At 41.8% G+C, this 15,509-nt stretch overlaps 1 protein-coding gene across 1 annotated transcript; it reads left to right on the forward strand.

Annotated features, from left to right (window-relative positions):
* The first annotated feature begins 448 nt into the window (after nucleotides 1-448).
* sox9a (SRY-box transcription factor 9a) lies at nucleotides 449-4,645 on the forward strand. The gene is made up of 3 exons (XM_083557355.1): nucleotides 449-1,754; nucleotides 2,089-2,339; nucleotides 2,564-4,645. The coding sequence occupies exons 1-3, from the start codon at nucleotides 1,309-1,311 to the stop codon at nucleotides 3,223-3,225; spliced, it is 1,359 nt and encodes a 452-aa protein (XP_083413481.1). The 5' UTR covers nucleotides 449-1,308; the 3' UTR covers nucleotides 3,226-4,645.
* Nucleotides 4,646-15,509: the final 10,864 nt, after the last annotated feature.

Genomic DNA, 15,509 nt, shown 5'->3' on the forward strand with positions numbered 1-15,509 from the left:
TGGGAAGGTGGGGGAGTGGGGGTGCAATTAAACTTATCACCACAGACCTGGATAAGAGGGAGCCAAAAATAAACCAGTCACACTATAAATGAACACTGAAGCTCAATAAAGTACTACAACACAGAATAGACAATACTGAATACGTTTCTACACACACACACACACACACACACACACACACACACACACACACACACACACACACACACACACAGTGCAGACATTTTCCATTTCCAGACGGGTCCATTGAGTATACACTCGCCTTTGGCACCTATCAGACATGCATCAAGCGAACACGAGTGTGTGAGCTGCTCGGTCCCGTCATTCAACGCGCACACACACACACACACACACACACACACACACACACACACACACACACACACGATTGCGCGCGCGCGCTCTCCGAGTGGGTTTTCTCCGGGTCGCTCGCGCCCCCAGTAGACGTGCATTAGAAGTGCAACAGGGTTTAATCAGCGCGTTGTTTGGGGCATCCTCGGCGTCTAAACACGCAGCTCCTGGTTTTACTCGTCGGGAAGTGTTTTGTGAAAAAGTCTAATAAATGACAAACCGCGCTGAACTCAGGGACGAAGCGCGTGCTGGACACTGGACATTTCGGGACGTTCATGTCTGCAGAAGTTCAAATGGCTTGGGGTAAAAATGGCGCGCATTCACAGTGACCAACGCAGTGATAAGCGCCGTCCGCTGAAGCGCGCGCCCTGCCTCGTGCACTTGAGACGCACGCACCGTGCACGCACCCGGGTTTGCACAATTGGATGGAAAGCGCAGTCTCGCGCTCAAGATGGAAAACTGATGGAAACGTGAAAGTCGGGGAGAAGGTGGAGACCGACCAGGGGGAAGTGTCGGGTTCAGAGGCGTGACGCGGGAGAGCGCGCGCTCGCTGCTCTTATAAAGACCGAGCGCGCGTCTAAAGCAGCGCAGGTTTTCTTCGGACTCCACTTTGGGAAATTAAAGCGGCACGCGAGCGCGCGCGCTGAGGGAACTGAACGGAAAGGAGCGCTTTTACCTTTTATCATTTAACTTTTTCTCGCGAGCGCTTTCTTTTTTTTTCTTTTTTTTTTTACCGAAGCGTCTCCCGAGAGCGCGAGACTGAACCGACTTTCACGTGCGGTCGGTCGCTGGATTGTCGGGCGCTTTGGCACGGCTCAAGTTGCCTGGGTTGGAAAAAAATAATATAAAAAATAAAAATCTTCGTGGACTTTCTGAGTTTTTGAAGGCCGTCTCGAGCCGCATTCAGTGTTTTTTTTTTTTTTTTTTTTTTATTGTTTAGCACCAAAAGCATCTCGTATGAATCTCCTCGACCCCTACCTCAAGATGACGGACGAGCAAGAGAAGGGCCTGTCGGACGCCCCGAGCCCGAGCATGTCCGAGGATTCGGCGGGTTCCCCTTGTCCCTCTGCGTCCGGCTCGGGTTCGGGCTCGGACGCGGAGAGCGGAGGGCGCGCGCGCGACGTCGGCGGCGCGCTGAAGAAGGACGCGGACGACGTGCACGAGGGCAACGAGAAGTTTCCTCAGTGCATCCGCGAGGCCGTGTCGCAGGTGCTGAAGGGCTACGACTGGACCCTTGTCCCCGTGCCGGTGCGCGTGCACGGCGCCAGCAAGAACAAGCCGCACGTCAAGAGGCCCATGAACGCGTTCATGGTGTGGGCGCAGGCTGCGCGCCGCAAACTCGCAGACCAGTACCCTCACCTGCACAACGCCGAGCTGAGCAAGACCCTGGGCAAGCTGTGGAGGTAAGGCAGCGGAGACAAAGCACTTTTTTTTTTAAAGGAACCAGACTTTTGTGTCACAAGTTCTGGTCACATATGAAGTATGGCAGGGTGACACCAGATCTATTGCAGAATCATCAGCATTTATGTCTAATAGCTCAGGTCTCATAACGCATACATGTTCCCCTGAGATCACTCTTAGTTTCAAACTCCCACAGTGAATTTGGAACGCTTTTAATGTATGGTGTTAATAGCACAATAAATAGTTATTTGCTTTGTAAGACAAAGTGTGTAATGCTTTAAATGTTTAAATTAAGTGTGTTATGCCCTAAATGCTGACTTTTGTTCTTTTGCTCAGATTGCTGAACGACGTGGAGAAGCGTCCTTTCGTAGAAGAGGCTGAACGCCTGCGTGTGCAGCACAAGAAGGATCACCCCGACTACAAGTACCAGCCCCGGCGAAGGAAATCAGCCAAGAATGGTCAGGGTGAGGGTGAAGATGGTGCTGAGCACACTCATGTCTCCACCAACGCCATCTTCAAGGCCCTGCAGCAGGCCGATTCTCCCGCGTCCAGCATGGGAGAAGTGCACTCACCCAGCGAGCAGTCAGGTAAGGAGACAATACTAGAGAGAGGCGTTTATTTATTATAAATATAGAACTATGTTATATTGCATATTGTCTTTGTAACTATAATTAATATATATATATATATATTCTAATAGGATAGAGTAACAAGGCCTCTTTTATAAATAAATGCATTTTGGTTATTCAGAATTTATTTTATGGCAAATGTTTCTTCAGATGTGTTCATTTGCACTGTCTTTATCACGCAGGCCAGTCTCAGGGTCCCCCGACTCCACCCACCACTCCCAAAATTGCCGCTCAGGCAGGCAAAAGTGAGCCAAAGCGTGAGGGTCGCCCACTCCAGGATGGCATCGGAGTTTCTGTTGGCTCAGGCGGGCAGCGTCAGCTCAACATCGACTTCCGCGATGTGGATCTGGGCGAACTGAGCAACGAAGTCATGGACAGCTTCGATGTGGCAGAGTTTGACCAGTATCTGCCACCTAACGGGCACCCCGGGCATGGCTGGATGAGCGCTGCGGGCACTGCTTGGATGGCCAAGAGTCCGAGCTCCAGCCCTCAGGTGGGTGCTGCCAGTCCCGGTGAGGATCAGAGCCAGCAGAGAACAACGCACATCAAAACCGAGCAGCTGAGTCCAACCCATTACGGCTCCTTTAACCTGCAGCACTACACCACTTCCACTTCGACCTCTGCCTTCCCATCATGCATCAACCGGCCACAGTATGACTACACCGACCAACAAGGTGGCGCCGCTTCCTATTACTCCACAGGCCAGAGCTCGATTTACTCCACCTTTAACTACATGAGTCCCAGCCAGAGGCCAATGTACACCCCCATCACCGAGACCCAAACAGGCCACAGTCCCCAGCACTGGGACCAGCAGCCAGTCTACACACAGCTCTCCCGACCATGAGAACATACACACACACACACACACACACACACACACACACACACACACACACATGCAGTAAAGAGATTATTTAACAAGGCTGATTGCCCCTCCATCGATCCTCCTGCAGAAAAGCACACACTTGAAAACTCACCAGAGGAAGACTGAAAAGAAAATCTGGACTTTATGAAGAAGCAGCTCACCACGTGCCTTTTTCACCTTTAAATCGCCTGATGCAAATTAGAAATCTATATATTTTTAGCCTCGATTGCGAGAAAAGAGAAACATTTTTCTGCGAAAAGAAGAATCCTCTGTGAGGACTTGATGAATTATTGTACTTTAGTATGTACTGTGTATGTTTTCGTTCCTGTTTTCTGTAGCTGTTAGGGATTCGATCCTGTAGGGAAACGGTTTATTTTTTACTAAACCACTCTTCGCAGTCCTGCCTAGTCATCCTCATGGAATTTTTGTATTGGCCTTTAGGATTTTGTTTGCTGCGCTAGTGGATCTTCACCCCATTTGTGTCCTACCTACAAGTTCACTTTCGTTACTTCTTGTATTTATGATTACTAAAAAACCTTCCCGATGCTTTAGAGTGGTGTATTTTTAATGCTTTTGTATGACCTGTCCTGCCTTGTGCACCGTCAGTGCCTGGTCTTGTGGGGTTGTTTTTGATTTTTTTTTTGTCAAGGTAGAATGTGCAGCTGAGAATTTACTTAGTGCCTGACAGTGGCAGGAAGTGACCTTTGACCCCACGTCATTCTTTCCAGTCAACAGTCATACTGGGCTCATCTTTCCACCATGACCCTTATTTTTTCCGTTGACTCTTTAACCTCTTGTAATTTATTTATTAGTCTTAATTTTATTTCAGATTAATTAAGTGCAGTGTATTCATTAATACTGTAAGCAACTAATTATTTTGTCTTTGGAAGCCTCCCTTCTGGATATTGTAATGTTCAATCCGAGTCATTCAGCCAGAAGGGTTGCTACTTAATATGGTACAGTTCTGTAATCATGTTTATTTATCATATCTAGATGTCTCTATTTTAAATGTTTATTTGTCTCTTTTTGTTTCTTCTTCTTTTTTGGGTTAGCCAGAATTGATGATGATGATGATGATGATGATGATGATGATGATGATGATAAGTACTGTCAAGGCTGATCAAACTGGAACCTTTCATCAGCTTTCTTCCAGCAGGAAGTTTTTTTTAAGCTCGGTTTTGAAGCTGTAATTTTTTTTCCGTGTGATCGTTTATAGCGATACCAGAGATTTTACATCATATCTTTTCAAGGATTGACTTTTTCCATACCACATATCTTCTTACCGATGTTACACCTTCCAAACTTTTTTTCTCTTTCATCAGATTTAACATCATTTTCTTTAAATAAATGCATTTTTTTATTATATTTGCAATAAAAGTAAAAACAAAAATCTCTGAAATATTTGTGTTCTGTTTCTTTATAAAAATTTTCATAAATGACCACTGAAAGATAAATAAACTCACCAAACCTGATTTCAGTGACACAGGAACCAGGTGACTGAATTACAGTATCCATGCCAAATCTTTTATTATATCTTATTTTACTTTACTATTTCACAAAAATTGCTCTCTGTCCTGAGAAGGATGGGTGCAGCGACTCTTAATACATCACTGAGCACCATGCACCCATTCACATACAGAGGTCATTTAGCAGAACTGCCATGGTATGGTGAGGTGGAGAACCCTGACAGAACCATATTTAATTTTTTTCCTCTTTTAAAGGTCAATGTAAGGAAACACTGAGACGCTGAGAGTAATATTAAAGTGTTTTTTACTGTTCAGCATCAGATTCCAGCGTGGTGCTGCGTGACACTTTACAAACGAATGGCTAGCAACACAATACGATCTGGCAGGTTCTGCTTCCTCATCAAGATGAACTTCATTTTTACAGTACAGGTGTCAGATCAGACTCGTGCACTTCCTAACGTTGTGTATTTTTACATTCATTATGACATCAGATCGTCTTTTTGCCTTCGCTAGTTGATAAAGTGCCTCCACGCCTCCTGTGGTGTTTACTGAGTGTATGATAGGTTACACACATGCTAAGGTTAGCAGATGGGCTTGAGTGTATGTTTGGCTGAAAGACAGGTCAGAGGTCAACCATCGCCAGCTGTTTCACAGCAGAAGGGACAGCTATTTCTGTTTGCATATGCACTGAATTCTTTCGGGTGTAACGCTGTCGAAAGAATACATTATTTCTGTTTGAATTATTATCTGATTCTGAACGATGTTTTATTTTGGAAAATTACTGAATTATCTGTGCCACATCTGTCTATGATTTACTCTTGATGCAGGTCATGACTCACTCTTGATGCAGGTCATGATGCCTCTGTCACATGTCTTACCTTCATCCACTACCTTCTTAAAGGGGCTGCTCCGCTAACACATAATACATTACCGCTAAATTCAAACCCCCAAGCTAGCAAAATAAACAAAAAAACAACACAGTGGATTCACGATTATTATTATATTTAGAAAATACCAGCTTTTATGCCAGTCGTATCATTTTATTTAGTTGTATTTATCCACCACACCTTGAAGGCCGGTCCGTGAAAATATTGTCCGACATTAATCCGGTCCGTGCGCCAAAAAAGGTTTGGGTGCATTATAGCACATGAAGCTTTTTTTTTTCACATTATACAGTGTTGTTCAGAAGCTCGGGACAGAGTGCAGGGTCAGCCAAGATACAGTGCCCTGGGCCTTGCTTATGGGCCCCAAGAGTGGCAGCTTGCTGATGAAAGGGGTAGAACTCCAAACATTCGAATCAGTAACCTAGAGCCTTAACCACTGAGCAACCAGCTATGACCTCCTACCACCTTCTATAAACTTCAAAGGGATACATTTACAGGATAATATATATATATATATTTTTATGTTTCTGTACTAGTACACCTCAACAATGATGGAACTGTAGTGAATGGACATTCATCATTGAGAATGAGGATGGGTTCCCTTTTGATTCTGGTTATTCTCAAAGTTTCGTTCTCATACCATCTCAGGGACTTTTTCCTCACCACAGTCACCACTGCTTTTCTCATTAGGGACCTATAGGCACTAACATATCACTTCATGTTGAACCTCTGTAAAGCTGCTTTGGGACAATGTAAATTGTTAAAAGTGTAGATCCAAAGTCCAATGCTTTAACCACTAAGCTACCTTCTCCTTACTGAGCACGATCTCATAGCCTTAAAGTCTGATCATATTAATGCACATTTCTACAGTTGTGCTTAGCTAAACTCATTTTTATATTTTGAGTTGAATCTTTGATCATTTTGATTGATTTTGAATTTGGGTTTTGAAATAATACATAATTCAAGAGCTCTTAATCTAAATTTTTTAGTCACTTATTAATTGATAGACTGTAATAAATTTTCAGTTCATACCGTATACAGTATGTTTATTATGCAAGTGTGTTTTCGAGTTTCAGGATCGTAGTTATAATCCATCCAATAATTAAAAGCTATTATGAGTTATAACTAAACAACCCTTCATCAGCCAGTTATTGTATAAACTCTGCTCTTTTATATTGGATTCATTCCTAATTTTGGTGCCTTTTAGATTGAATTACACTACTATACTGTAGATAAACCTGCTAGAGTTTGTGTTCACTTTCTTATTATTCGAGCCTCTTTAATCAATCCTCTCTGTCGGGGAAATGCCAGTGCCATCCTGACACACTTCTCTCATCCTCTGGAACTGTGCAGTTCTTATTGATATTCTACTTCTGCTTGGAGCTTCTCAGTTGCTGCTGCTCTGAAATGGATTATGCAAATATCAGAATATCCCTAAAATCAATTATAAATGAGACAAACCGCCATGTTTTAATGAATATATCATTCTTACAAGCATCTCGGAATCGTTATTAAATATAATCAGGGGTAGGCCGTGCATTTCACCCCTCGGCCTTCAGTGGTGTCCTGTCTGAATCAATCCACCTCTTAATACCATTATTATGACACCATGGCTATAGAAACCATCAACATCATAGAGAAATAATTAAATACATATTCATAGACAAAAAATATATTAAAATGTAAGTTAGTGATTCTGATTAAGTGTAGTCCAGCAGAGAAGGCCTTGCTGGCCCTGAATATGATCATTCCAAACATTCCTCACAGCTTCAACACATTTATTTCTGTATATACTGTAATATCGGGTATCACACCAATTCCCTTTTGAGCTTCCTCTCAACATTTCTTCCTCATGTTTTCTGATGGAGATTTCCGTTGCCAATGTCACTTCTGACTCATTACATCTGATCCGAATTGCAAACCTGTGTTTCTGCAAATGCTGCTTTGTAAATGACATCATACTACTGTTAAAAAGCTCTATGCAAAAAACAGGGAATGATTTGTGGTCACGTTATAAGATAATAGCTAAAATCATATTTACAGTTTTTTCTTTTAAATATTAAAATAACAAAATAATTAATGTAATTTACTGTATTTTCACAATGCAATGATACTATTAATACTATACTATTAATTGTGATAATATTATAATGATTTTATAATGATGTATTTGTTGTTAGAACATTAATAATATGTTGAATTAAAACAAGCACAGTTTGATACCACCTACCTGTTATGATGTTCCACCAAAACAGCTTTGAGGTGTTGAGCCCTGTATTCCACAGACCTCTGAAGGTGTGCTGTGGTCACTTTTACCACAGCAGGTATGTGTGCCACAGATCTGAATGCAACACCTGGTTTAGCCTGCAGATACTTTAAGTCCTCTAAGTTATAAGGTGGAGCCTCCATGGATTGGTCTTGTTTTCCTGATTGAGTTAACACCTTAAACTTTAAGACACATACATGTTTCTTTTGTTTATGTTCAACAAACTCTGTAAACGGCAAACACACACAAATTGGACAAGTAAATGACTGGAAGAAAGTTCTGTGGAATCCAATTGGGACATTTTTGTCTCTAACAGAAGAAACTGTGTAAGACGGGGAACAGAAAAGAAGATGTTAGCAGACTGCTTCACCCCCACAGTCAAACATGGAGGTGAAAGCTTTCATGGTTTGGTGTTGTTTTGTAACAGGAAAGGTTTGATACTTTTTCCCAAAAGTGAAAGGAATTCCATCTGTACTGTGGCTCATTAGAACCGACTTAACTGTACAACAAGACAATGAGCCGAAGTGTACATCCAAGCCCTGTAAGCATTATTTACAGAGCAAACAGTCATCTGGAGCGTTATCTATCATGGAATGGCCTACAAAGTCACCGTTCCCAAAACTTATTGAACTGCTCTGGGATGAGCTGGATCACAAGAAAGAAATCTGGTGATGAACATATTTGACTTGTTTTTCAAGAGTCATGGAAAATTCAGCTGAATGTTTGGAGAAATTAACTGTCTGTATGCCAAGACTGTGTAAAATACTGTTAAATGACCCAGTTTGCTGCATATAAACAAAAGGAACATGCATGTGTCTCTCAACAATCATAACAGAATCTCTAAAAATATAATCAATTACAAGATTAAAAAAATCCTTCTCAGACACTTATACTGAAAAAAAAAAACAGCTGGCAACACTAAATACATCTTACAATTTGTGTCATAATTTCACTAGTGTATGATAATGTTTTCCTTACAAGTCTGTAAATGAGATTGAGCAAAACAACCTTCTGGACACTCAAATGTAACTTTTAATCATTTGGCTGAAACAACTGCTTAATTATACATACGCAATTAAAAAGAATTAAAATGGAATTTGTTCTTGAACAAAGATATTTTAGCAAATTCATCCTGTTTTTCTCCTGTTATAATACATCACTGGAGGCAAATGTATTAACAGATCAATGTCGGAGTGCATATAGTACTTAGCTCCCTGTGGAAATATAGAAATGTCTAAAGCTTGTTGTCAGTTCTGGGGAGTGAGCACATCTGTTTGGCTGTGCTGACTGAGATGTGAAGCGTCAAGACAAGGAAAGGGGGAGGAGGGTTGTTTCGGGGTAAAAATGAAGGACTGGGATGACTCCTGCAGAAAGACGTAAGCGCTACCATCTGAAAAAGCCATCAGAAAAGCGTCTCCCGCACATAATGGAGAAACGGTGGCCTTTTTAAACGCCTGGATAATGAAAGCGTTCACATGGCTTGTTTTCTTCGGTCTGTCCCAGCATACTGTAGGCCAAGTCCTTAAGAGGGCGGTGTCTCTGGCTGCATCCATCCCCCAGAACGGTCATCATGATCATCGTCATCATCACCTCGGTTGCCAGTAGATGTGCTGCCAGTGTGTTCCCACTGCTTGAATCTTTCTAACAGTAAAATGCTCACATTATTTTGTTTGAGGTTTTATTTTTTTGTGATTAAAGTGTCACAAAATAAAGAATGGCCTTACAGATTTTTAGTGGTTCATGTCACATTAAATGATTGTTATTTTACAAAACAAGATAACAAAAATGTTTTAATCTTGAAGCTTATTGACATCCCTCAGACGAGTGAAGAAATATCTCCACCACTGTAATCTTATATATTCCCCTGATGATGGGTTTCTCAAGTTAAAAGAATTTTAAGATCACAGAAAAAGTCAAAAGTCTTGTATAACAACTGCAATCCCACTCCTTCTTCTCTCTCTATCTATCTCTGCTCCCTTCCCTTCTAAGCGGAAGTGGGAATGGTGTGAGCAGAGCAGCTCATTTCTCATCCCGTAGGCAGTTTTCCCAAGAGAAAGGCATTAATATTCCAAACAGGCAGCTTGCAGAGACTCTCTCCCCTCCAAGCCCAATGGGTGGCCCTTTCAAATGCAAAATAACAACAAAGAAGAAGATTTGGGGGGAAAAGGGAGGCAGAATCTGGCAACTTCCCAGTGCGGTAACAATATAGTTTTGAAAAGTTTAGAAGAGAAGAGCACAAATCCTTCAAGATAACTGAAATCCTAATCAGGTATGAGTCTGAAGCGTAAAAAATCTAAATAAATAAATAAACAAGGATTAATTAAGAATGATTTTACAATGTGGATGTGTGCGTGGGTGTTGGACACGACCATCTCCGTGTGTACCGTTCCAAAAACACCCACAGCTAAAATATTCTGATGACAAGCAAAGTGTAATTATTCTGTGGCCTCATTTTTCATTGAAGAGGAAAATACAATGTTTAAAATTATTCGGTCTGAAGAGAACTCATTAAAAACATCAGGAGCAAGGGGATGCCAATTCAGTGAAAGTCTTGGGTTGAAACTTGTTTTCTTTCCATTCTTTTTTTTTTATACCAATATATGCAATGTTATGTAACCAAAGTTCTCAAAGTTCCTCATCTTTCTTTTTTCTTATCCTTGATTCTGCTATGACTCTGGAAAAATGCAACAGTCTCCGTCCTACAGGCCCCTCCCTTTCGCCTCCACATCACATCATCCCATCGTCATTGTCCCTCAGGAGCACCACAAAGGGACCATTTGACCTTGGAGCACGAACCCATTTCCTCTCTTTTGAAAACGGTGCAGCTCGCAGAAAGCTTCGCTCTGCCTCAAAGGAAACTGTACATCAATACAGCGACAGCAAGCCAAACATTTAACAAAAAAAGAAAAAAAAAGTGGGAGGAAAAAAAAGAAAAGGAAATACACGTCACACACAAGCTGGAATCGACAGTTTGGTCATCTCCTAGCAGCAGATACAGATAATACAAAACGTTATAGCAAGCTGGACCTTGAGACCAAAAGGTGTTAGTTAAAGTGAAGTAAATCAGTCGCATTGACACATGGCAAAGTCTGATAGCTTACTAAGTGCATGTCTTAGTTAAAGTGATGTTAATTTGTATCAACTTGAAATTCTATGTGTTTGAGTTAGCCTAGCAATAGCTATATTTGCACAATATTTTCTTTAAACGTAGCTTATAATAACGGTTTCATTTCGAACATATGGCATTTATCCCAGTAGATCTTGTTCTTGTCATCTTGCTACAAACTAGAAAAACAAAAAAAGGTACTTTATTTACTTAAAGTAGAGATCCTCTAGGTAAACCCAGCCATTAGGGTTGCACAAGTCTGGGACCTCTTAGTACAGGTCCCAGACCTGGATAAATGGGGAGGGTTGCGTTAGGAAGGGCATCCAGCGTTAAACATGTGCCAAATCAAATATGCGGATCACAAAACTAAATTTCATACCGGATCGGTCGAGGCCCGGGTTACCAATGACCGTCACAGGTATCGTTAGCCAACAGGGTACCTGGGGAAATTGGGATACTGTTCTCCAAAGGAGGAGAAGAAGAGGAAGAAGACGTCTACAGAGATGGCAGGAAAGGAGAAGTGAAGAAAAGTTGTGGTTTGGGTGGGCACTTTAAATGTTGGTACTATGACTGGTAAAGGGAGAAAGATATATATATATATATATATATATATATATATATATATATATATATATATATATATATATATATATATATATACTGTGAGGAAAATAAGTATTTGAACACCCTGCTATTTTGCAAGTTCTCCCACTTAGAAATCATGGAGGGGTCTGAAATTGTTATCGTAGGTGCATGTCCACTGTGAGAGACATAATCTAAAAAAAAAAATCCAGAAATCACAATGTATGATTTTTTAACTATTTATTTGTATGATACAGCTGCAAATAAGTATTTGAACACCTGAGAAAGTCAATGTTAATATTTGGTACAGTAGCCTTTGTTTGCAATTACAGAGGTCAAACGTTTCCTGTAGGTTTTTACCAGGTTTGCACCAGGAGGGATTTTGGCCCACTCCTCCACACAGATCTTCTCTAGATCAGTCAGGTTTCTGGCCTGTCACTAAGAAACACGAAATTTGAGCTCCCTCCAAAGATTCTCTATTGGGTTTAGGCCTGGAGACTGGCTAGGCCACGCCAGAACCTTGATATGCTTCTTACAGAGCCACTCCTTGGTTATCCTGGCTGTGTGCTTCGGGTCATTGTCATGTTGGAAAACCCAGCCTCGACCCATCTTCAATGCTCTAACTGAGGGAAGGAGGTTGTTACCCAAAATCTCGCAATACATGGCCCCGGTCATCCTCTCCTTAATACAGATGCTACCACCCCCATGCTTCACAGTAGGGATAGTGTTCTTGGGATGGTACTCATCATTCTTCTTCCTCCAAACACGTTTAGTGGAATTATGACCCAAAAGTTCTATTTTGGTCTCATCTGACCACATGACTTTCTCCCATGACTGCTCTGGATCATCCAAATGGTCATTGGCAAACTTAAGACATGCCTGGACATGTGCTGGTTTAAGCAGGGGAACCTTCCGTGCCATGCATAATTTCAAACCATGATGTCTTAGTGTATTACCAACAGTAACCTTGGAAACGGTGGTCCCAGCTCTTTTCAGGTCATTGAGGCCCCACGAGGTGAGATCTTGCATGGAGCCCCAGTCCGAGGGAGATTGACAGTCATGTTTAGCTTCTTCCATTTTCTAATGATTGCTCCAACAGTGGACCTTTTTTCACCAAGCTGCCTGGCAATTTCCCCGTAGCCCTTTCCAGCCTTGTGGAGGTGTACAATTTTGTCTCTAGTGTCTTTGGACAGCTCTTTGGTCTTGGCCATGTTAGTAGTTGGATTCTTACTGATTGTATGGGGTGGACAGGTGTCTTTATGCAGCTAACGACCTCAAACATGTGCATCTAATTTAGGATAATAAATGTAGTGGAGGTGGACATTTAAAAGGCAGACTAACAGGTCTTTGAGGGTCAGAATTCTTATTTGCAGCTGTATCATACAAATAAATAGTTTAAAAATCATATTTTGTGATTTCTGGATTTTTTTATTTTATTATGCCTCTCACAGTGGACATGCACCTACGATAACAATTTCAGACCCCTCCATGTTTTCTAAGTGGGAGAACTTGCAAAATAGCAGGGTGTTCAAATGTTTATTTTCCTCACTGTATATATATATATATATATATATATATCAGGAGACCAAGTGGAAAGGGATTAAGGCCAGGAACATTGGAGGTGGGTTTAAACTGTTCTATCATGGTGTAGATGGAAAGAGAAATGGTGTAGGGGTGATCCTGAAAGAAGAGTACAGTAAGAGTGTAGTGGAGGTGAAGAGAGTTTCTGATCAGTGGTGGGCCCCAGGGCCAGCAAAGCCTTCTCTGCTGGCCTAAACACTATCAGAAGCACTGACCTACATTTACAACCTAAATTCTAATATTTGTTCAATGAAATTGTATTAATTTATTTCCAACAATTTATTCACTTCATTTTGTAGCGTTTCTCTTGGCTGCACTGATTCCAGTATGTGTATGTTAGATTTTTTTGTCCAATCAGATTTTTAGCCTCAATGTGCTGCCATGTCAATCTAATCTGCCTAGGGCCTTCAAATTCTGTAGTACTGGCCTTTTTATCTTAGTCTCTATTAGCAATATATGTGTTTCTTTAACCAATCAGATTTCAAATTATTTGTGAGTATGCATCTCTGGTGGGTAGGTTGTAATTTATTTAAGTTATTAGATAAATATTGATTCTGAACTGCACAGTTGCAGTTTTAGTGTAGAGGTTTGGAGCTTGCTTTAGTAAAATGGTATTCACCCTCCATATGTGAAATGCCTCTCTCTCTGTAATGCCACGTGTTGTTATATTGCGTTTTAGTGGGCTTTGAGATGGAGGAGAAGGAAATATTCTGGAGTGAGTTAGATCAATGGTAGAATGTGTACCTAGGAAGGAAAGATTGGTGATTGGGGCAGACTTTAATGAACATGTTGGTGAAGGGAACAGAGGTGATGAGGAGGTGATGGGTAGTTATGGCTTTAAGGAGAGGAACGTGGAAGGGCAGATGGTGGTAGATTTTGCTAAACGAATAGAAATGTAAGTGGTAAATACTTATTTTAAGAAGAAGGAGGAACGTAGGGTAATGTATAAGAGTGGAGGAAGGTGCACACAAGTTGAGTATGTAGGAGATTCAACCTGAAGGAGATTTGAGACTGTAAGGGTTTGGCAGTGGACAGTATAGCTAGACAGCATTAGTTGGTGGTCTGTAGGACAGCTTTGGAGGTGAAGAAGATGAGGAGGGAGTGAGGACTGAAAAAAGATTACGTGGAGATAGTGAAGCAGGAAGTGTATAGGATTACTAAGGAGGAAGTGAGAGCGGCTATTAAGAGGATGAAAAATGGAAAGTCGGTTGGACCAAATGACATACCAGTAGAGATGTTTAGGAGAGATGGCAGTGGAGTTTTTAACCATGTTGTTCAACAAGATTTTGGAAGGTAAGATTATGCCTGAGGAATAGAGAAGGAGTGTGCTGGTACCGATCTATAAGAATAAGGGAGATGTGCAGACCCGCATTAACTACAGGGGAGTAACATTGATCAGTCACACCATGAAGTTATGGGAAAGAGTAGTGGAAGCCAGGCTGGGAGAAGAGGTGACCATCTGTGAGCAAAAGTATGGTTTCATGCCGAGGAAGAGCACCACAGATGCATTATTTGTTTTGAGAATGTTGATGGAGAAGTATAGAGAAGGTCAGAAGGAGGTGCATTGTGTGTTTATGGATTTAGAAAAAAGCTTACAACAGGGTGCCGAGAGAGGAGTTGTGGTATTGTATGAGGAAGTCAGGGGTGCCAGAAAAGTATGTGAGGGTGGTGCAGGACATGTATGAGGACAGTGTGACAGCAGTGAAGTGTGCAGTAGGAACAACAGAGTGGTTTAAGGTGGAGGTTGGACTGCATCAAGGATCAGCTCTGAGCCCTTTTCTTTTTGCAGTGGTGATGGACAGGTTGACGGACGAGGTCAGACAGGAGTGTTCATGGACTATGATGTTTGCGGATTATATTGTGATTTGTGGTGAAAGTAGGGAACAGGTGGAGAAGATCCTGGAGAGGTGGAGGTACACGCTGGAGAGAAGGGAAATGAAAGTCAGTAGGAGTAAGACAGAGTACATGTGTGTGAATGAGAGGGAGGACAGTGGAGTGGTGCGGTTGCAGGGAGAAGAGGTGGAGAAGGTGGAGGAGTTTAGGTACCTGGGGTCAACAGTGCAGAGTAATGGAGAGTGTGTTAGAGAAGTGAAGAATGGAGTGCAGGCAGGGTGGAGTGGGTGGAGAAGAGTGATAGCAGGAGTGATTTGTGATAGAAGAGTATCTGCAAGAATGAAAGGGAAAGTTTATAGGACTGTGGTGAGACCTGCAATGTTATATGGTTTAGAGACAGTGGCACAGGTGAAGCTGGAGGTAGCAGAGCTGAAGATGTTGAGGTTTTTGTTGGGAGTGACAGGATGGACAGGATTAGAAATATGTTTATTAGAGGAACAGTGCATGTAGGACGTTTTTGGAGACAAGGTGAGGGAGGCGTGATA

This window comes from Silurus aristotelis (genome assembly GCF_946808225.1).
Source record: "Silurus aristotelis genome assembly, chromosome: 12".
Taxonomy (NCBI): Eukaryota; Metazoa; Chordata; class Actinopteri; order Siluriformes; family Siluridae; genus Silurus; species Silurus aristotelis.

What these genes read in the sequence shown, in the direction of transcription:
- sox9a (XM_083557355.1), top strand. Translation starts at nt 1,309, where the DNA reads ATGAATCTCCTCGACCCCTACCTCAAGATGACGGACGAGCAAGAGAAG. An exon ending in ACCCTGGGCAAGCTGTGGAG is followed by an intron (nt 1,755 to 2,088) that starts GTAAGGCAGCGG and finishes TCTTTTGCTCAG; the next exon opens with ATTGCTGAACGACGTGGAGA. An exon ending in CTCACCCAGCGAGCAGTCAG is followed by an intron (nt 2,340 to 2,563) that starts GTAAGGAGACAA and finishes TTTATCACGCAG; the next exon opens with GCCAGTCTCAGGGTCCCCCG.